The sequence below is a fragment of the Eublepharis macularius genome, chromosome 5 (assembly GCF_028583425.1).
Source record: "Eublepharis macularius isolate TG4126 chromosome 5, MPM_Emac_v1.0, whole genome shotgun sequence".
In the NCBI taxonomy this organism is placed as follows: domain Eukaryota; kingdom Metazoa; phylum Chordata; class Lepidosauria; order Squamata; family Eublepharidae; genus Eublepharis; species Eublepharis macularius.
Genome location: NC_072794.1, coordinates 175,191,793 through 175,212,849, shown reverse-complemented (window position 1 = coordinate 175,212,849; position 21,057 = coordinate 175,191,793). Strand labels below are relative to the sequence as shown.

General features: G+C 53.0%; 1 protein-coding gene across 1 annotated transcript in view; it reads right to left on the bottom strand.

Moving 5' to 3' along the window:
- STAG3 (stromal antigen 3) overlaps nucleotides 1-19,090 on the bottom strand; it is a 63,148-nt gene extending 44,058 nt beyond the window's left edge. Inside the window, exons 1-11 of the mRNA XM_054980499.1 lie at nucleotides 18,951-19,090; nucleotides 17,693-18,079; nucleotides 17,462-17,567; nucleotides 17,221-17,364; nucleotides 16,756-16,852; nucleotides 15,569-15,645; nucleotides 15,250-15,454; nucleotides 14,960-15,111; nucleotides 12,938-13,011; nucleotides 12,705-12,828; nucleotides 7,987-8,085 (exon numbers count right to left, since the gene is read on the bottom strand). Of these exons, the coding sequence (XP_054836474.1) occupies nucleotides 7,987-8,085; nucleotides 12,705-12,828; nucleotides 12,938-13,011; nucleotides 14,960-15,111; nucleotides 15,250-15,454; nucleotides 15,569-15,645; nucleotides 16,756-16,852; nucleotides 17,221-17,364; nucleotides 17,462-17,567; nucleotides 17,693-18,079; nucleotides 18,951-19,090 (1,605 nt within the window). The remainder of the gene's footprint in view (nucleotides 1-7,986; nucleotides 8,086-12,704; nucleotides 12,829-12,937; nucleotides 13,012-14,959; nucleotides 15,112-15,249; nucleotides 15,455-15,568; nucleotides 15,646-16,755; nucleotides 16,853-17,220; nucleotides 17,365-17,461; nucleotides 17,568-17,692; nucleotides 18,080-18,950) is intronic.
- Nucleotides 19,091-21,057: the final 1,967 nt, after the last annotated feature.

Genomic DNA, 21,057 nt, shown 5'->3' with positions numbered 1-21,057 from the left:
TTGGGTGGGTCTGAATACTGCTTGAAGGTTATGCTTTTTCATAAGCTTTCCCATCTGATCAGTAATTCCTTTGATATATGGCAAAAACACTTTTCCTGTAGGAGACTGTTTTTCCTTGGTTGTTTGATTCATCTTGGGTTTGATTGCTCTTCGGATTTCATTTCTGGAGTAGCCATTTGCCTGAAGTGCGTGGTTTAGATGATTAATTTCCTCAATGAGAAAGTGCGGCTCACATATCCGTCTTGCACGATCCACTAATATTTTCATTATGCCTCTTTTCTGTCAGGGGTGGTGATTGGACAGGGAAATCCTCAGCGAACAAGATCATATGGGGTTTGGAATCAAAGGTGAACGCATGCAAAATTTTAGGAAAGCATTTTCTAGTTGGTCCACCAGCAACAGGCCCTCTAAGTTGTACAATCTGGGGACTGATCTTGGGTCTGCAGAGGACATCCTGGATCTCAGGTCCGTGCAGAGTCATCCACAAAAAAAACAGGGTTTCTCACCTGTAACTGTTGATCGTCGAGTCTCTTCTGTGCAGACACACATTGGGACTGCGCAGGCGCAGGCCGGCTGCGGAAAAGATTATTCTAGCTTTAGAGATGTGAAGGAGACGTTCGGATCCACCGCGCATGCGCGCCAGTGTTCCCGCCAATTTTGAATGCATATATATCCGAACGTCCCCGGCATTCCCTCAGTTCATCTGAGCCGCCGGAGAAATTCAATTAACCAAACACTCACAGCGGGGTAGGTGGGAGGGAATGTGTGTCTGCACAGAAGAGACTCGACGATCAACAGTTACAGGTGAGAAACCCTGTTTATCGTCTTCGTCCTTCTGTGCAGCCCCACATTGGGAGAGTAACTAGCATCTCACCAATGGGGGCGGGTGTGAGTGTCTACTTGAACAAAGACTGCAGGACAGCCGTGCCAACAGCTGATTCACGCCGTGCATGCACGTCCACAGAGTAATGTTTGATGAAAGTGTCTGCTGTAGACCATGTCGCAGCCTGGCAGACGTCCCGGAGCGGCACTCCTCGCAGGAAGGCAGCAGAAGCAGCTTGCACTCTAGTGGAGTGAGCAGTAACCAACAAAGGGCATTGGACTCCAGCTTGCAGATAACAGAGTTTAATTGTAGACACAATCCAGCGAGAGATGGACTTGGCAGAGGCAGGTGAGCCCTTGCGAGGGCCAGAGTAACATAAAAACAGGGCAGGAGACTTCCTGAAACATTTGGTGCGATGCAAATAAAACAATAAAGCACGTTTTACATCCAAAGTGTGCAGTGCCCGTTCCCCTGGGGAAGACGGTGTCGGAAAAAAGGAAGGGAGGAACACCTTTTGCTGCAGGTGAAAGTTCGAGACCACCTTGGGTAGAAACTCCATGCTAGTGTGGAGCATGACCGTACCAGGGAAAAACTGCAGGAAGGGAGGTTCACACCGCAGGGCAGACAACTCCCCAACACGTCTAGAGGACGTGACCGCCACCAGAAAGGCCACCTTTTGTGTGAGCAAAGGCAGGGGACAAGTGGACAGAGGCTCAAAGGGCCGGAGCATTAGTTGGGAGAGAACCAGGGACAGACTCCATTGAGGAATGGGAGGGGCCCTAGGAGGGAAGGTCTTGAACAGGCCCTTCAGGAACTGCTTGGAAAGCCAGTGGGTAAAAACGGTCCTTCCATCAATCTGCTCATGGAAAGCAGAGATTGCAGCCATGTGGACTTTAACGCTCGAGAAGGCTAGACCCTGCGAGCACAAATACAGGAGGTAGTCGAGAATCACAGGCAAAGGGCAATCAAAAGGAGAGACCCCTTTTGGGGCCAACCAGCGGGAAAAACGTGACCACTTCCTCTGGTAGGACAGCCTGGTAGACGGCTTCCGGGCATTTAGAATGACCTTAAGGACCTCCGAGGAGAGGCCTACTCCGGGGCGCACAGGAGCCAGGCAGCCAGACACAGAACTGCCACGTTGTGATGCCTGACCCCGTCCCTGACTAATAGGTCCGGGGCCGGTGGCAGCGCCAGGCAGCGCCCCCGTGAAAGAGAGAGCAAGAGAGGGAACCAATCCTGGCGAGGCCATTGCGGGGCAATTAGGATACAGTGGGCGCTGAAGGCCCTGACCCTGGAGAGGACCTTGTGCATGAGCGGGAAGGGCGGGAAGGCATAAAAGAGCCCTGGGGACCAGGGTATCTGGAAGGCATCCCCTAGGGAGTGACGGCCAATTCCATCCCGGGAGCAGAACAGTGGGGCCTGCTTGTTGTGGGCCGTGGCGAAGAGGTCAATCACCGGTGTACCCCAAGTGTGGAAAACCCGGATGAGGTAAGCCCTGTTGAGGGACCACTCGTGTTGAGGCAGAAGCACCCTGCTCAATGTGTCTGCCGCGGTGTTGAGCTCCCCGGCAATGTGCACGGCCCTGGGAAGGACGTTGTTGACCATGGCCCATTTCCAGAGAGTCGTTGTGTCACGGGCTGGGCCAGCCCAAGCAGGGTGGTTCAAGTCCAAACCTTAAAGCCAAAGTCAAAGGGGAGTTCCAAGAGCAAAAGCCAAGTCAAACCGGTGGTCAGAGCACAAGATAAAGCCAGGAGTGAGTCCAGAGTCCAAAAGCAAGGTCAGGCACAGTCCAAGGTCAGTCACCGATAGTGTCAGGTCCAAAAGCAGGCACGGGCAAGGTTCACGAAACACGGAGTGGTTGCAAGAAGTAGACACGTTGCTTCCACGCCCAGCAGTTCCTCCAGACTGGCTCTTATAGCCAGGCGTGGTTTTCAGCCAGCTGCTGGGGCTCTATCCTGTCACTACTCATCATCACTGTCCAGCAGCTGGCGTTGGCTTAAGAGGCGAGCACTGCGCCGTCTCTCCTGCAGTTCCAGTCTCTGGCGCTGCCTGCGGCGTTCCTTGGGCGTGGGTGAACCTGGGGGGGTGGAGGCTCTTGGCTGCGCTGCACCTGTAGAAGTCCCTGGCTGAGCTTCCTCTGTAGTATTGGAGCTTGAGGGTGCTGGTGCCTCAGCTGCTGGCTGTAAGCTCTGATCAGCCAGCAGCTGTTGCTCCTGATTGCTGGCTTCTGCTGAATCAGGGCTAGGGCTGGCTACACAGGGCTCCTCTTCTCCTGAGGAGTCCCGGCTGGCTACACGAGGCTCCTCTCCTCCAGAGGAGACCTCACTCTCAGACTGGGCCATGACACGTTGCTTCCCTGCAGAGCTTGAGCAAGACCATTCCTCCCTGCTTGTTGAGGTAATAGCAGGCCATGGTATTGTCCGACAGGACCTGAACCCTCCTGTTCCGAATGACATCTGCAAAAGAAGCAAGGGAGTAACGGATCGCTCTAAGCTCTAAGAGGTTGATGTGCATGGCTGCCTCAGGTGGGGACCAAATACCTTGGGCAGAGAGCCGCCCACAGCGCCCTCCCCATCCCAAGTTGGAGGCGTCAGTAAAGACAGTGACCTCTGCCAAGAAGGGACCGAAAGGGCATCCCTTGGACAGGTTTTCAGGGACAGTCCACCAGGTCAGAGAGCGCTGCACCACCCTGGGGATGGAGAATCTCTGGTGCTGGCCCATAGTGAGGGGGTTATACCTCCGGACAAACCAGTTTTGCAGAGGCCTCATATGCAGGCGTGCAAAGAAAACCACCCCTGTGGAGGAGGCCATAAGCCCTAGCAAAGTCTGGATCAGAAGGGCTGTTTGATACCGGTTGTGCGAAAAATGACGGGCTAAAGAGGAAAGCCTGGTCAAGCGATCCGGGGGCAGGTAGGCTCTGCCCCGCAGAGAATCGAAGTGAACCCCAATAAACCTAATGGCCGTGCCCGGAGTCAGGACAGACTTATCCCCATTAACCACCAAGCCCAACCTAGCCAGCACAGATAAAGTGAGGGCAATATGGGCCTGGAGAGAGTCAGCTGAGGGTCCCACCAGGAGCCAGTCATCCAGGTACGGATAGATAAAGCATCCGCTGGACCGTAGGTATGCCACCACGGTAGCCATGCACTTCGTGAAAACCCTGGGTGCAGAGGCCAGCCCAAAGGGCAACACCGTATATTCATATACAGAATCCCCATAAACAAACCGCAGGTATTTCCTGTGGCCCTCGAAGATGGAAATGTGGAAGTAGGCGTCTATCAAGTCTAGAATGGCTAACCAGACGCCCACCTCTAGGAGCTCTATGACCCGTGCCAGGGTCAGCATCCGAAACTTTTCAACCTTCAAATAACCGTTGAGGCCCCTAAGGTCCAATATGGGCCGAGAACCTCCATCCTTCTTATCCACAAGGAAGAATCGTGAGTAGAATCCCCAAGGGGAAGTAACAACATTGACCACCCGGACAGCACCTTTGTTAACCAACTCCACAACATTATTGAACAACACAACATCACAACATGGAGAATAACGGGGAGGGAGAGAAAGGGGAGTTGCATCGGTAAACATCAATTTGTAACCATGGGCCACAATAGACAGGACCCAAGTGTCAGAGGTAACAAGTTGCCAACAGGGCAAAAAAGGCTGAAGCCTGTCCAAGAACCGGGCAGAAGAGGGAGTGTCCTCAGAGGCCAACTGGGGAGCGTTCAAGCTTAGTCAGAAGACCGAGGGCTTCTGCACAGAGGTCGAAAGCTTAGGTGAGGAGGGCTGTTGCCTGCCCTTGGACCGGCCGGAGAGCCTGGAAGAATGACGCTGTTGGGCAGAGTAGGATCGGTGGCCATAAGACTGGCCCGAGAAGAATCGCCCTTGACGCTGCTGGTAAGGCTGGTAAGGGGTCTGGTAGGGTCGGAACCGACCATAACGATACGTCGGACCCGACGGCGGAGCTGAGGGGGCGACTCCCAGGGACTTTGCTGTCTGCTGATTCTTTCTCATCAAGGAGAGGGATTCATCCGTCTTTTCCGAGAAGAGCTGCGGGCCTTCAAAGGGGAAATCCTCCACTTTCACCCTCTTCTCCGGCGGCAGGGCCGTGGACCGAAGCCATGCGTGCCGACGCAGGACCACCGAAGTCGCCATCGTGCGCGCTGCCAAGTCGGCAGCGTCCTTGCCCGCTGTCATCTGCTGTTTTGACAGCCTTATGGCCTCAGCTTGAAGGGCCTTCACCAAGTGGCGGCGATCCTCGGGGAGATCGGAAAGGTAAGAGGACAGCCATTTCCATAGGAACAAATTGTAGGACCCCATTATGGCCTGGAAGTTGGCAATACGGAATCCCAAGGACGCGGACGAGTAGAGTTTCCTGCCCATGCCATCCAGCTTCCTGCCTTCTCGGTCTGCCGGGGCCGACGAGGAACCAGAACGGAACCGAGCCTGACCTTCCTCAGCCACGATGGAAGTGGGCTTAGGGTGAGTGAAGAGGTACGGACAGTCGTCCTGTTTCAGACGGTAGTACCTCTCAACCTTTTTTGCTGTCGCCGGCAGGGACGCCGGAGTCTGCCAGATCGCAAGAGCGTTGTCTACGAAATCCTCCACGGGGGGAAACGCCACCGATGCCGGGGACCCAGAATACAGTGCCTCTAGCAGCATGCTTTTGGGCTTGGAGGTCGTGGAGGAAACGTCAATCTCCAGAGCGGCAGCCATTCTCACCATCTGCTCGGAGAACACTCTGTAGTCGTCGTTCGGGGAGGACGAACGGAGCTCACCCACGGTGTCATCCGGGGAAGGGTCAGAAGGACCATCCGAAGAACACTCCGACGGTGAGGCCAGACCCTCCTCATCCTCGGAATCCGAAAATTCCGGCGATGTCTGCGTCGGATCCGAAGCCCGGCGATCGGCCGGAGCTGATGGACGAGCCACAGGAACCGAAGGATGGAGAAGGACGCCCGCTGGAGGAGCAGACGCAGGGAGCCCGACCGGCTGAGTCGGAACGGAAGGCTGCGGAATCGAAGCGTGCTGCAGGAAGGGCACGGACTGCTGAAACCAGGCCACGAAATCCTGCCAGGAGGCCATGTTCCCAACTCCCGGGACAGGCTGACAAGGAGGCAGAGGAGCAGGCATTGGGGCAGGCCAGCGAAATGGTGTCGGAACCGATGAGGTAGACGGCATCGGAACGGAGGCCTCCGAAGGCGCCGGGGCGGACGGCAGGGAGCGCTCGAAGGGTTGGAACGGCCCCGAGAAAGACGGGAACGGCAGGAATTCCTCCGGAACCGATGGAGGAGGCGTGCAGGGAGGTGACGGGGTGTGGAGACTCACCACATCGTCGGGTATCAGGCCCGGTTCGGCCGGAGTACCAGGTCGCACAGTCGGAGCGGGGGACGGTGCGCGGCCCTTGGCTTTCGACTTTGCCTTGGCCTTTTTCGGCGGGGGCTCCGAAGCAGCCTCTGTAGCCGAAGCCTTGGAGGAGGACCTTGGCTTGGACGAGGAACGCTTCTTGGCCTTCCGGCTCGAAGGACGATCCCCGGAACCGGAGTCAGACTGGGCCTCCAGAACGGGTTGCCCCGTCGGTTCCGATTGAAGCGGCTCTGGCAACTTACGAGACGGCGCCGGTGACGGAGTGGCGGAGCGGGGCCTATCTCCCGATGAGCCCGATGGCTTGGGGGGGGAGAAGGTTGGCATCCCACAAGAAGGCACGGAGCCTGGCCTTCCGATCACTCCTTGCCTTCGGAGTGAAGGACATACAAATAGAACAACGCTCCACAACATGCCCCTCGCCCAGGCAGATGAGGCAGAGCTCATGGCCGTCCGAGTGCGTCATTTTAGTGCCGCATTTCAGACACTTCTTAAACAAAGACGTCTGAGACATCTTGAACGGTACCTCCCGACGACTGACAGGGGAAAGATACCGAGCAGAACTCCGAAGAGACACTGAGAGAACGAACGATGGATAACTCCGAAGAGACAAACAACGCTAGAGAAGAACCTTTTCGAACGGCGGCGAAAAAGGAACTGAGGGAATGCCAGGGACGTTCGGATATATATGCATTCAAAATTGGAGGGAACACCGGCGCGCATGCGTGGTGGATCCGAACGTCCCCTTCACATCTCTAAAGCTAGAATAATCTTTTCCGCGGCCGGCCTGCGCCTGCGCAGTCCCAATGTGGGGCTGCACAGAAGGACGAAGACGATCAGCTGCAGATCTGATACCCGAGAAGATTAATTCTGTGATAACTCTTACCTTGTGAGATTGGAAGCTTCAGCGGTGAGTTACGGGAGGGACTGTAAGATCCTCAGTAACCATGTCCCTTCCTTGTTACACCGAGGTTCCAAAGGGCAGCACGTTGACCGTTTCAACTTCAAAAGCCTAGAGTTCTGTTCTGGTTGGTGACTCAAAACTAAAAGTGGGAGGTGATGCTAAAGAGACGGGCCTAAGTGGAGGCTGACGCTTATGAGGACTGAGCCGTGAGATCTAATACCATCAAGGTCCACACCCCAAAAATGGCCCTAAAGCAAGGAAATCAGTTTGAAAGCACCTGGCAGTGAAAACAAGACTTGTTTATGTTCCTCTCCAAGACAGAAAGTAGTGATGGTGACCACCCAGGGAAGGCAGTTTGCCTCCACACTGCATGCACTTTTAAAAACATATGGGACAAAAATGAACAGTAGAAAGAAAAAAATGAGTAAATCTTTGGTAGCTCTGATCTGAAGACAACGAAGTCCCTAATGGTCTCGGTGCCGATGAAAGAACTGAGAGGGAATAATACTCTCTCTGTTGTCTTCTAGCTGTCCTGGAGAATGAAAGCAGCGCACCCAGAAGAAGCCGCTGAACTCAGGGATACTGAACTCTGAACAGGATTGCACTATTCAGCCCCTTCTCCATTATCCGATGCAGCATTGTTCACATTTGGGTAATTAGAAAGTTCTGACATCAAAGAGAGAATGTGGACACTTGCAGCCTGAGGAGCAGCAGAGGTCGCCGGGACACGCGGGTGTCAAAGGGCTGCGCTGCAATTTTATCTCACTATCATGGTGCTAAATATTTTAACTTTTTTATGAAATACAGATGGAGATTCAAAGGATAACGATCAACAAAGGTTAACATTTCTGCCCCAGGGAACCACAAGACTCAGGTAAAGTAGGGATGGACACCTTACCTTGAAACGGCTGGTGAAGAGTTCCATACGAGAAGCCATCTCCTGGTTGCAATACAACCCTTGCAAAGCCTGTAAGCACTTGAGACGGACCTCTCCCTGCTGTGAGATATGATGGATAAGGCAGGTAAGAGAGCAGCAGTACCCAGCCAGACATTTACTCATTCTTTGGTCATCTAGCACAGCCCTCCAACCTACCATTTTAGGACACTGCCACCATACTCTGAAGGATTTGTAGCATTTAAGAGGTTACTCTTTTGCCCATTATGTGCTGCGAGATACCTATCTTCCTGTCTTCACTCGCTATTTTTTTTTGCAAGAGCAATGACTTAGGGCCATTTCACAGGCTACGTACAGCTTGAATGTACAACTAAGAATATGTGTGATTGTAATAAAACAAGGGAGCTAAGCATGAATCTAGTACAAGAGGCAGAAAGGGTGAATTTTTGTTTGGGGTGGTTGTTCATCCGTTGCTTGTGGGTTCTCTGTTTTGGAAGCTTGCTTCCAGCTTTTGGTTTGTGCTACAGTTCATAAGCCAAGTAGCAAGGAGGGACTTCTGCTGCTTAAGGCAAGTCAACTGAAACAGCCTAGCATTCTTTGAGGATGGGGGAGTGTCATGTCTCTGTATATCCATGCCATGTTTGTTTGTTTGTTCTGTCATTGATGCCACAGTATACTGAATGTCTGATGTTTAACCTCCTGTATTCTCTCAGTAGCCATGTTCTTTTCATATCATAACTGTTATTCCTCCAGCCAGGATGGGCCTCATGTTATCTTACAGAACTATGCCTCTCCGAGCTAAAGACAACCTTGGAGACTCCAGGCGCTTGCCTTTGTTACTTTGCCCAGATGCTGGGAATTCAGTATTGTGTACTCTCTCCTTAGCCATAACTATAATGGGGCGATACAACAAGGGCACGTACGGGTAAGGTATACCAATGAAAGACACAATGTCCCCACACTGAAACAATACAGATGTTTAACCATTACTTGCAAAGAATATATTTAAACAATAAATGGAAATGATTACAATAAGTGTCAAAACACCAGAACGAAAACTGTGCAATGTTTGTACCATCATAAAAAGGGTTCATCCCACATGTGTGGGGACCCCCAGGATCACCACGGAATTTTCCGTTTCTTCTGGAATGAGTTGTACTGCTTTCTGTTAGGTTCCATGGGTTGCCGACAATAGGCATCGTTTTCTTTTGTGTACAAACATTGCACAGAATTCATTCTGGTGTTTTGACACTTATTGTAATCTTTCCATTTATTGTTTAAATATATTCTTTGCAAGCAGTGGTTAAACATCTGTATTGTTTCAGTGCAGGGACATTGTGTCTTTCATTGGTATAATTATAATCGGTTCTCACAGAACCTGTGTAACCCTGGGCGCCAAAACGTAACTATTACTGGAACACGGGAAAACTCAAGTATAATATTGACCTGTTGTTTTGAATTGTCACTACTACCAAGCTCTGTTATGGAGTTCAGGCCTGAACTGTAAAGTCCTGAATAAAGCCTTTTCTATTGGAACCAATGTGTGTTCACTGGAGAGGGGCTGAGGGATCTGCCTGCCAGGGACTGACGGGGAGGAGCTACGTCAGCAGAGTTAATTGTTAAGAAGTCAGATGGCTATTCTGGGAGGCTGTGAACAAAGCATTCTAACAAGTGGATTGAGCACAACAGTTTAGCAAGGAAATTTCAAAGGGAATAAAAGACCTGCAGAGACAAAGCTTCCCTGAAAGACACCTGAATAAAGTTTCTGCACAGATTCAGTGTTGGGGAAGAGGATGTTTGAGTATGACCCATTATGCAGAGCCAATTTGGTGTAGTGGTTAAGAGCGCAGGACTCTAATCTGGAGAGCCGGGTTTGATTCCCCGCTCCTCTGCTTGAAGCCAGCTGGGTGACCTTGGGCTAGTCACAGTTCTCTGGAGCTCTCTCAGCCCCACCCACCTCACAGGGTGTTTTGTTGTGAGGATAACAATGATATACTTTGTAAACTGCTCTGAGTGGACGTTAAGTTGTCCTGAAGAACAATATATAAATTATTTATTATCATTATTATTATTAGAGATAGGGATCATATACTTTATTACTTCATACTGTTGCTTTAAGTATGATCCTACTGAGTAGTTCTGTGTTGTTTAATATGTCTGTCTTAGAATTGCTTATGCTCTTTTTCAGAATTTCTTCAACTCTGTTTTAGATTTCTGCTCGTTTTAAATCTTGCAAATTTGCATTTAGATACCCTATTACATTGTTCATGAAAATTCCCTTGGTGGACAACATCGTAAATAATTTTTTAAAAATAAGTGCACGGAGCTCTTGGCTCTCAGGGAATAGGTCTGCTTCCTTGAGGCGAGGATTGCCCACCTAGAGAAGCTGAGCAAAACAGGGGTACGTGGATGGGACCCTTCAGGGACTTGCTGGAACTGCCCTGCTCCTGTGCTGACAGTTTCTCTGCTGCCATGGAAACTGAGGGTCTCAAAGCTGGAGGGCATCAGGGGCAGAGCGGAAACAGGCCCAGAAGGGATTCCTTGCATGAAAAGTATTATAATCTCATATTGAGGATACCCCCTGGTGTTTGGTGAGAGAGGTTGGATTCTGGTAGTAGGATATTCAATTATAGAGAAGGATGTCTGTCTCTTTCTCTCAGTGTTGGATCAGGAACAATCCCTCCTAGGGACCTTTCATGACCCAGAAGAGAGCCTTCTCACAGGAGTCCTACAAGCCTCTATTGTGGGTGCTGGAGATGGGAAGAGATTGTGCAGCAGCAGGGTCCATCACTGCTCTAGAGAGCAACCCACAAACAAAGAGCTCATTTCCAGCACACCCTGCTACTGACGGCAGTCAGTCTGGGAGTCTGATGCATACTGTTCCCCTGCCAAAGAGTCAACAGCACTTGCACTGCCACTGGCGCCTGAGCACCTAAACCGAGGGAAAGACGGAAACATGCGGAAACAACCTGGCTATCCTACGAAGACTTCCACACCCGCTGCTACTGACAATGCTTGAGAAGATCTTCAGCGCTATCAATTAGGGAGAAGCACACAGGAATAACTGAGGTACACTGAGATGAGCCTCTCCCCAAACTGCAGAGAGCACTCCTGCACCACAGGCACCTCGGCCTCGTCACTGAGGGAAAAACAAAAAACCCAGCTGACGGAAGAACCCCTCTGTAATGATTTCAAGAAATGCGTGCATGTATCTTTAAATGCTTGGTTTGAGCTAGGTGAAGAGCAGGGGTGAAAAAGAGGAGTGAGCGAGCGATGTAACTGGTTGATGACTGAGATTGTGAGCGGAGTGAATGCAGTTTAGACTGGGGGGGAGAGAGAAAAGTTTCAGTCAGAAGAAAGCAGGCTAGCTGTGTGCTGCCTGAGTATACTGAAGTATTTATGACAGAAATATAACTTGTGTGGAACCTGAACTGAGCATGTTTGTGAAAGGACACTCAGTCAGGGAAAGAGAGGCCAGCTGTGTGCTGCCTGAGCAAGTTTAACATTTCTGTGAATAAGAGTCAGAGAAAGAGAGGCTAGCTGTGTGCTGTCTGAGGAGTTTAAGCATTTCTGTGAGAGAAATATTGAGTTAGAGAAAGAGGCTAACTGTGTGTGAAGCCTTAGAAGAGATCTGTGTGAATGAGAGTAAATGAAGTAACTTTAAGAACTAAGAACTACTTTTATGAAACCAATATGCTTCTTGAAAAATAAACATTTATTTTGTTTTGTTATATCCCAGAGTAGCTGTCATTGTTATATCCCATTCCTATCCTCAGGGCCACATAGAACCACGAAGGAGCCTGACGCTTAGGAACGTTACCAAAGGGAAAATTTAAATAAAATATCTTGGAATAAAGTATTCCTGGTGGCAGCAGACTACCCAGAGGATTAAGGGATAGATTAAAAGAAAAATCTACCCCAAGGAAAGTAAAGATCGTAACACCCTCAGAGAAGATTCCCAACCACAGTGGCACCAGAAGCAACCGGGGGCAGGGGGGGGGCTCCATGCCTAAAAGCTGCTGCTAGAAGTTTCCGAATTCTAGCTCCGAGCAGCACAAAGTACATCAGTATGATGCGCAAGAGATCATGAAGGGAGAGCTGCAGTTGTGACAAGAGCACTGGCTGCTCATGCGCAGTGGTGGTCAGCCACATAACCTTTTGGTGCGCCTGCACTCTTTAAAGCCTTAAATTAAACATGGCTAGGGCTCCAGCATGATCATCAAAATGCCTATCCGCCAATCACTTACCTGGCAAAGGCAGGTTGAAACATTTTGGATAAGTAGGGACATGCAAATACAACCATTCTTTGTTAACAGAAGCTGCCTCCTTTCAACTGCCCTCATACATCATGCACGCCATACAGCAACTGATATTCCATGGCAGGCTACTTGATGCACTGTGCAGTGGAGTCTAATCCAGGGGACGATTCTTGAAAAGTTCAGCAAAGTACCTCTCCTGCAGGTGGCTGGGGCAACTTGGCAAACAAAGAGGCCCAGCTCCCCTCTGGTTAAATGGGGAGAAAGCAGGCAGCAAGAGTCTCTCCTGCCCACAGCACAACCACAGAAGCGAAAGACAAACTTTTATGAAGGGGAAGCTCCCAGGAACCATCCATTGACAAGCAGGCAGGCAGACAAAATCCTGTCAACAATGGTGTGAGAACACAGGATGACTAACACCCCCAAGTAGTCAGCCATGGTTGAGCCACAACACAGAATAGCCACCTTGTCATGCAGTGTCCAGCCAATGTACTTGAGATAGCCGTCAGTCAGAAAGGAGATGCTGTAGCGCTGCATCCATTGACCCATCTCCTCCACACAAATGGAGCGGATTTCTGGAACAAGGTCCCTTGACAGACAGACAACAGACAGGGTAAGAGACCAGTGCAACCTATAAGAGAGGGCGTTATGGTCTGTTCTCTTGATTCCTGCTCTGCCTTCAGCCCCTCCCAACTCACCGATAGCGGTGAACAAAGATTCCCTTGAAGACAGCATTCATTAAGTTCTCAAGTTCTTCCTGTTTCTCCTGGAACTAGAAGTGTATCAAGCAATGAGAGTGAGGTACCAACCAAGCCTCTAATGGTTGCCAAAAAGAATATAAACCTACAGGAAGTTGAGCCAGTAGGAAATGTGAAATATAAACTTAAAAACTCTTTACATTTCTCCTAAATGTGTCCATAGTGAGGAATGATAAACTCAGCTTTCTATACAGGCAGAACACTGATCATCACTTGCTGTCTTAAACTAAAAGCAGTCATGCGGGTGGAAGGAAGGGGGCAGAGACAAGCTGTTTTGCCATAGTGCTGAGATGGGCAAGTCCAACTATTCCCCCCCGCCCTCTGCTATTTTCCCAAACCAAAAAGGTACCTGAATGTCTCCCTCCTCCACAAAGCTCAACCGTGATTTCAGGTAACTAGTAGCCACCCCACTACGCTCTCTGGACCTGCCAGCCAAACAGCCATAATGTGTACTGCCTTGCAAGACGGAGGGATCCTAGCAGATGAAGCAGACGCTACCAGTAACATTCTCTGGGCTGTCGAGCAGGACATCAGTCATTACTGATCGTCTCTCTCCTGGGCGACTGCAGTCAGCAACTCAGCAGGAAGAACTAGGACACAGTTCCCAGTATAAGCAGAGCCTGCGGGATCAGACCTGGGAGGGCCCACCTGGCCCAGCATCCTGCTTCACACAGCAGCCAACTAGTTGACCTGGAGGACCAACAGAAAGGGCACACAGGGCAAGCCCCACCTACCGCCTGCCTCTTGGCACTAGTAGTCAGAGGTTTTCCTACCTCCATAGAGGAAGATTCCCTTCAGTCACTGCTGCTAGTAGCTCCTTTTAAAACTATCCATGCTCAAGGCCTTCAATGAGTAAAAAAGTAGTTCCTTTTGTCAGTCCTGATCCTATTTTTTAGGGACTTCACTGGATACTCCCAGTTCGAATATTATAGGAGAGACAAAAACAGCTCCTTACATCTACTTTCTCCACCCTACGCATCATTCAATAAACCTCTATCATGTTTCTCATTAGCTTTCTTGTAGACTGAAAATTCCCAAACTCTCTAGCTTTTCTGCACAGTGTAAAAGAACAAAACGATGGACGTCTGCGGCAGCCCATCAGCATAGCCCTGTGATGCTGGCAGTGGGGGCAAAACGTCCGCTGAACGTAACGGGATAACCTCAGCGATCTCCCTATGTGGAAATCAAACCAAGAGCCCCAAGGCCAGGCTACCCCAGTGCTTTCCAGAGGGCCAGGGGCATCAGTGCACTGCTCCCTGGCCAGCTCCACATGGCTAGCGGCAACATCAGGACTGCTAGAGAATGCCTCCCACCCTCGGCAGCATCTCCTTTGCACGTATGAGGTTGGCACAGCAGTCAGGATGTAGCTGCTGAGCGTGGGAGTCATGAATTCAAGCCCAGCCCCTGCCATGTGCTTTGCTGCCATTACTGAGCAAAAGGCAGACTTTGTCTTCTGAGCAACAGTTGTTCTTTTGGGAATTAAACCCATGCCTCCCACCTGCCAAATGGGTACCCTTCCCCAGGAAACTACGGTGGGAATAGAAAAACCTTGTGGCGAGCTGCCCTCTTGTGGCCCCTGCAGTCCCTCTGCCTGGCAAAAGGGAACTCAGCTGCGTAGCTCCCGGGGGCACATTAACTCCAGGGCTCCTGAGGTTTGCCCCACCAACCTCCTCACAAGTGGTGGCATTGGCACATCTTTATGCCTTCTGGAGCTGTCCCTGTTGGTGGGAGCGGAGTGTTGTCAGGGGGGCCATGGCCAAGTTAGCAGGTAGTGGCTGGCTGTACTCTTGTGTGCAACTCCTTGATTGTTGGGGTTGCCGGGGACCCCAGCGTACTCACACACTGGAGCTTTGCAGAAGCAAAGAGTAGACTAGGTGGATCTTGGCCTGATCCAGCAAGGACATTGTCGTCTTCAGAGCACAACTTGCTCACGGCTCTCCTGCTTCCTCGACCCCAACTCACCTCCCTGCGCTGTTCCAGTAGCCCTTCCAGTCTCTCTGGGGCCTGGCGGCTCAATCCCTTGGCACGTTCTGCCTCGTACTGCCGCTGGCTGTTGTCTTTCTGCAGGCTGACCCTCACAGCCACATGTACCAAACCTGTCATCAACTTCATGGCTAAAGAAGAAAAGGGCAAAAGCTGATCCCCCCCGACCAACCTGACAACCTAAAGCCTCTGCGAGGGCCACATTGTCCTCCCTAGACTAAGAAGACCACCCCCACCCACCCACCCCCCGGGGCCAGCCACCTTCCTACCTGCCAGGGTGCTGGTATGGCGAAAAGCACGCACTTGGGAGTCAGACATGCCCGTCAGTACAGCAATGAGGCTATCCATGAGGTATTCATCATAGACAATATCAAACTGGATGTGGCGGACAAGAACGGCTATCACTTCACAGAAACCCCTCTGGAAACGGCGCCACGCCAGAGTGTTCAGAGACAGCGGATACTCTGCTGAGTCCTGGGGGGAGAATGGGAGACTCCGCTGGGTCTGTTGCCCTCCTGACCCCATGGGAACAACCACAGAGATCCATCTACTCGCTGTTTGGAGTCTGCCTGTTCTTTTGGTTCCCACCTCATCAAACGACTCTGTCAGCCTCTGGATGATCTGTGAATTTTGCAGGCTCTTCAGCATTTCAAAAGTCACCACCCCTGCAAAGGACAGACAAAGCTCAGTGCAGCAGCCCCCTGACTAAACAAGGATACCACCAAGCAGTTAAATAGGACTGTGGCATGTGAGCTACCATTATTTAGGGGCTAGTCAGGCAGCAACATATACATGTTTGAACACGTAACTTGGTGCCTGGCAGGCAACAGCGGTGTGTCAAAGCTCCAGAAATGAACGTGTGAATGAGAGAGACACAAAAGTGCTTCCCAGAGATTCCTCAGAACTGTTCCAGGAACTGGAAAAGTTCACCCAGCCTGTGTGATGTCCAACAAGGATTGGATAGGCAAGACCCATGTTTGCTCAACTACGAAAAGCTCACCTTGGGCCATTACTCTCTGTGTAATCTCCTCTCAGAAGGTTGTTGTGAAGATCAAAAGGGAAGGGAACAACACTCTAACTCGAGGTCCTCAATGGGATGCTTGTGGGCTCCTTGGCCACCCACCAAGTGTTTTTAGAACATGGGTGAGGCCAGGTAGGGCTTTGATCCATCAGGGCTTCTGAGCAGCCACTGGAGATCTGATCAGCTGTGCAGAATTTTTAAGATATTGCTTCAGCAGCACCTGCCACCAGAGCACAAGCATCTCCACTTTGTAACTGAAGGCAAGCTATGTGCGCATTGAAGGAAATATTTTAAAATAGTACATTTGTTTAAAAAGGCATCTTGTTAAACTGATCTTCTGGCTCAAAAATTGAAATGTTACTACTGGAGTTATGCATAACCTTACTCCCTAGCATTTTGGGGTTGGCCTCGCCTCCTGAAGCAGCTGTTTTGTGGTTGCACTCATCACCCTCTGCCAGAATTCCAAAGGTGCCCACACACAGTCAGAAAAGCTGGAGATCCCTGTTCTAATTTCTCTAGAGCAGCGGGAGAAAAAGGTGGTAAGCAGCCACCATCTATCCCTCAACCCTAGCCACACACATTCACACCTGAAACCAATCTTGAAGAGCCTCTAGCTTAAGACAGGAAAGCTAGCTCAAACGTGAAGGGCAACGATGCAAGGATAAGGAGGCTGCGAACATGGAATGGGGGAGAACTGGGCAGGTGTCAAGAAGCAAGGAGGCCCTTCGTCCCCCCCCCGCCCCCGGGGACGGACCTCTGCAGCCGCAGGACTGGACAAGGAAATTGAGCAGCTCCAAGAAGCCCAGCTCCCGGTCCTCCTTGTAGCTCTCCAGCCACTCATCGACGACGGACTAGGAGTGGGAGAGAAGGAGAGAAGAGGAAGCGGGCAGGTGGAGGGAGTCCCAAGGAGGGCCGCGGCCCCCAGTACGCCTCCTCCGGGGACACCGCGGCGACCGAGCCGGCATGGGCGCGGGGCCGGGGTCTGCCTGCCTGCCTCCCGCGCACGGCCAGGGCCGGGCGCGAGCAGGAGGTCCGCCTGCCCTCCGTCGGCGAAGGGGGCACCGGCTGCGAGCCACCCCCGGCTCGGGCGCCCCGCCAGCTTGGCCGGGAAGGGGCTCCGCTCGGCCGGCGCGGCCGCGGCGTAGGAGCCCGGCAGGGCCGCCGCCCGCGCCCGGGGAGGGGAGGGGAGGCCGGGCGCCGAGCCCCCCTGCCGCCGCACCTCCGTGGCGCTCTTGCCCGCCTTCACCGCCTCGAAGAGGTTGCCTCCGCCGCCGGGCTCCGGGCGCGTCTGGGCGTCCCCCGCCGGGCTGGCCTCCGCCTCCGCCTCCTGCTGCTGCTGCTGCTTCCGCGGCCGCTTGGCCCCCTGCGGAGCCCAGAGCGTCACTGCCGGGCCGGGCCGGGCAGGAGCCCCCCCCCACACACACACACACTCACCCGCCGCCCGCCCCGGCCCCACCTACCGAGCGCCGCCGCGGGAGGGCAGCCCGGGCGCCCCGCTTGCCGGCCCGGCCGAGGCGCGCCGCTTGGACGCCGGGGGGGCCCTCCGGGGATGGGCGGGGCCGCGCCCTGGGAGGGGGGAGGGGGGAGAGAGAAAGACGGAGACGGGCGTGAGGGGCGGGGCGGAGGGGGAGGGGCGCCTCTCCTTGCCCCGCCCCGCCCCCCTCGCCTCAAGACGCCCCCCCCCCACTCACGGGCCGCGGCCCCCAGCCCCACGCAAGGCGGGCGACCGAGGCGGAGCCGGCGGGCTGCTGCGGACGGGCGACATGGCGGGCGGGCGACGGAGGGGCCGGGCCGCGCCGCGCCGGGCCGCGTCTTTCCTTCTTTGCCGCTCCGCTCCTGAGGCGCCGCCGACGGGCCGGGCGCTGCTCCTGGGCGGGAAACGCCGCGCCGCCTGGCCACGCCCACCCGCCTGCCCGGCACGCGGCCGCCGGCGCAAGTGCGCACGCGCGCCTGGGACAGTTCTGCGGCCTCGACGCCTCTGCTGCGCCTGCGCGTGGTGGAGGGCAGCTGGCGCGCTGGAGCAGGCGGGCGCCGCGGCGCGGAGGGTCTCGGCGGGGGCGGGGGCGTCTGTAGGATTGCTTCCAGGACAGTCAAAAGACTTGACAAGCCGGAGAACCGCTCTGCCCCGCAGCCCCCAAAGGGCGCTCTGAGACAGGCGAGCCGGAGCCGGCCCGAAAGCAGAGCGCCCCGCCGCCCCGCCCCCCCCTTTTCCCGGCTGTGCCGTGCGGTGGTTGCCGCCGCTGCTGCTGCTGCTGCTGCCGCTCGCGGGTTTTTTTTAATCTGGCTTGCGCCTGTGCGACCTCCTGTGGGGTCGTGGCTTTGGTCCCGTAGTCAGTAGCTGGAGCCCCGCCGCGGAGGGGGACGCGGGTTGCTGGGCAGCTGAATACGGACTCGCGTGCTTTTCTCGCCCGTAGCGTCCCACGAAGAGGCCGGGGGCCTGGGCGCCCGTTGCCTCGGATGGGAAAGGTTTTGCAAAAGGGCTCTCTCGCTTGGTGGGATCCAGCAAGTTGAACGCTTTCCATTTTCAAAGATATTGTTGACTGAAAGTTTCTGTAAGGTTGCACTTATGAGTTCAGTTAAAGGGAAAAATAGTTGCGTTATATTTATTGTTAAATTTTTTTTCTTAATTTACAATTGTGTGAAAGTTTGCTGCCTAAGCCCCATAGAACCCAGACAAAGAGAAGTTACACCTGCAAGGAAATAGCGGTTTTTCCTCCCCGTTTAAGCGCCAGGGCTGCTCTCTCTTGCTGCAAGCCAGGCTGCCTGGTTCAGGGGGGAGAGTTGTGCACGCCTTTCGAAGGCAGACTGGAGCTTCTCCCAGGCTGGGGCCTTCCCTTCCTCGCCAAGAAACCGTTCCCGGCCCCAAGCTGCCTGCTGCAGCCCAGGGTGGCGGTGGGTGCTCCTAAATATTGCCTTCTGTCACGTACAGGAGCAACCTTACTAACTTGCCTTGCAGGGGCTTGTGTCTCCTTTCTCCACGGCGGGGGACGGAGGGTGGTGCTTGGGGAAAGCATAGCCACACGCCAGCCTTTGGTGTGCGGCATTCCACAAGGAGCAATACTTTCCCCTTTGTTATTCAACTTGTACATGTGCCCCCTTTTCGGACTGGGTTGTCACCAACATGCAGATGACACCCAGTTGTATCTGCTGATGGACAGCTGGCCTGAGTCTGCCCCTGATGTCCTATTAAAAGCTTTGGAGGCTGTAGCTGGATGGGTAAAGCAGAGCCAGCTGAAGCTGAATCCAGTAAAGACGGAGGCCCTGTACGTGGGCCGGGGTTTGCCAGATTTGGGAATCCAGCTCACAACCTTTGATGGGGCGCCATTAGCACCTGTCTCTTCGGTCCAGAGTCTCAGAGTGATACTGGTGTCCTTATTAGGGGTGTGCACTTCAGGTTTCTGATTTGGGTAAAATACCCTAATCAGACCCGATCTGTAAAGATTGGGGATTCCCTAATTCGGAAATCCTTAATCAAAGCTTCCCTAAAGTATTTGGGTTGCTTTGGGAAACTTCGGGGCCTGAGTTTAAAGGGCCCTTTCCCTGCCTCTTGCTAGCGGCAGGTCCCTTTAAACTTCAGCTGGCAGGCTTTCCACCACCCCCATGTTATTTTCCAGATCTTTTCTGGGGGTGGGGGGACTCAGCCTACCCCCACCCCTTGGCCCAGTCCTTGGGGGAGCTTGAGCCAGGGGTTCTTACCTCCTCTGTGGCTGAGACTCTCAAGGATAATGGCCCCCTTCAGCTGCCATCCCCATGATGACCCCATAAAACCTCCCTGGGCATTGTGACGGCCCCAAGCATGTCTTGCAGGGACCCCGTCTCAGGCTTCCCCCCCCTCCAACTGTGCCAGGGACTTGCTGTGTCTCCCTACACTTAGGAATGGTCTGAATTTCCAACTTCTGGGCCAAAAACGGCCACTGCTTGAGGTAGTGGACCTGGGGAAGACCTCACCCCAGTCCAGATAGTAAAACAATATTAAGCTAGATGTAGAGACAGTGTGTGCAGTGGTTAGAGTGCCCTACTAGGATCTGGAAGCTGTCTGGGTGGCCTTTGGGCCAGTCTCATGCTCTGAGCCTAACCTACCTCGCAGGATTGCTGGGAGGATAAAATGGAGGAGAGGAGAATGAAAGAAGTCCCTTTGTGTCTCCACCATGCCATCTCCGCAAGGGCAGACCCTCTCGTGCACAGGGATCTCTGTATCGCCCTTCCACCCCTGCGGAAGGAAGGAAGGAAGGAATTCTGTTTGAAACCACAGCATGTTCTAGTCAGGTCTGTCTGTCATGTCTGTACCCCATCCATGCCATTAATTGATGCTGACCTGTTGTTCTGAACCAGTGTTTAATTCTATGCCTTAATGTCATATTGCCAATGCCATAACTGCTTTGCTTTCACTGACGCTGCAGGTGCCTTATCAAACGGCTTTGGGAGCTCTCAGCGCTTCTGACCTTGTACGCTGCTCACTCCCATGAATTACTGTGGTTCAACTTTAATCTCCTACTTTCTCAGTGTCTAGACTTGCTAGTTAAAATATGTGAGAAGTTCTCCGGACTGGTTCCCGGCAAAAGTTGTGTTTGCTGGTGGGAGGGGGAAGGGAGCAATTGTGTTCCTTAAGAAGAAAGACTTTCACGCAGGTCGCCATTCCTGTCAACCTGTTTCTTACTGCTCAGACGCTTACCTTGCTTCTGAGTAATCCTATGGACATATCTGTGGAAATGATCTGATTTCTGAATAAAAACCATTTAACCAAGAGCCTGGATTCTCGCTGCAGTGGTACAGGGATCTATCTGCCATAGCATGTCATCCACAGCCTGACACTGTCTGTCTGTGTTATTCGTAGCCCCCTTTTCTCATGGAGACCCGCAGCAGATCAGTCAATGCTGAGCCGTATGCCTCCTGGCCTAAGCGAGCGTGTGGGGAGGAGCCGGCTCCTCAGTTCTCCTCGTAGCACTCAGAGTAGTTCGCCAGAAGGAGGTGCTCACAGACCTTGACATGCCTCCTGATGTTCAGCTGAAGTTTCTGGTCAGATTGTTTCTGGAGGGGAACCAGAACCAGATGCAAG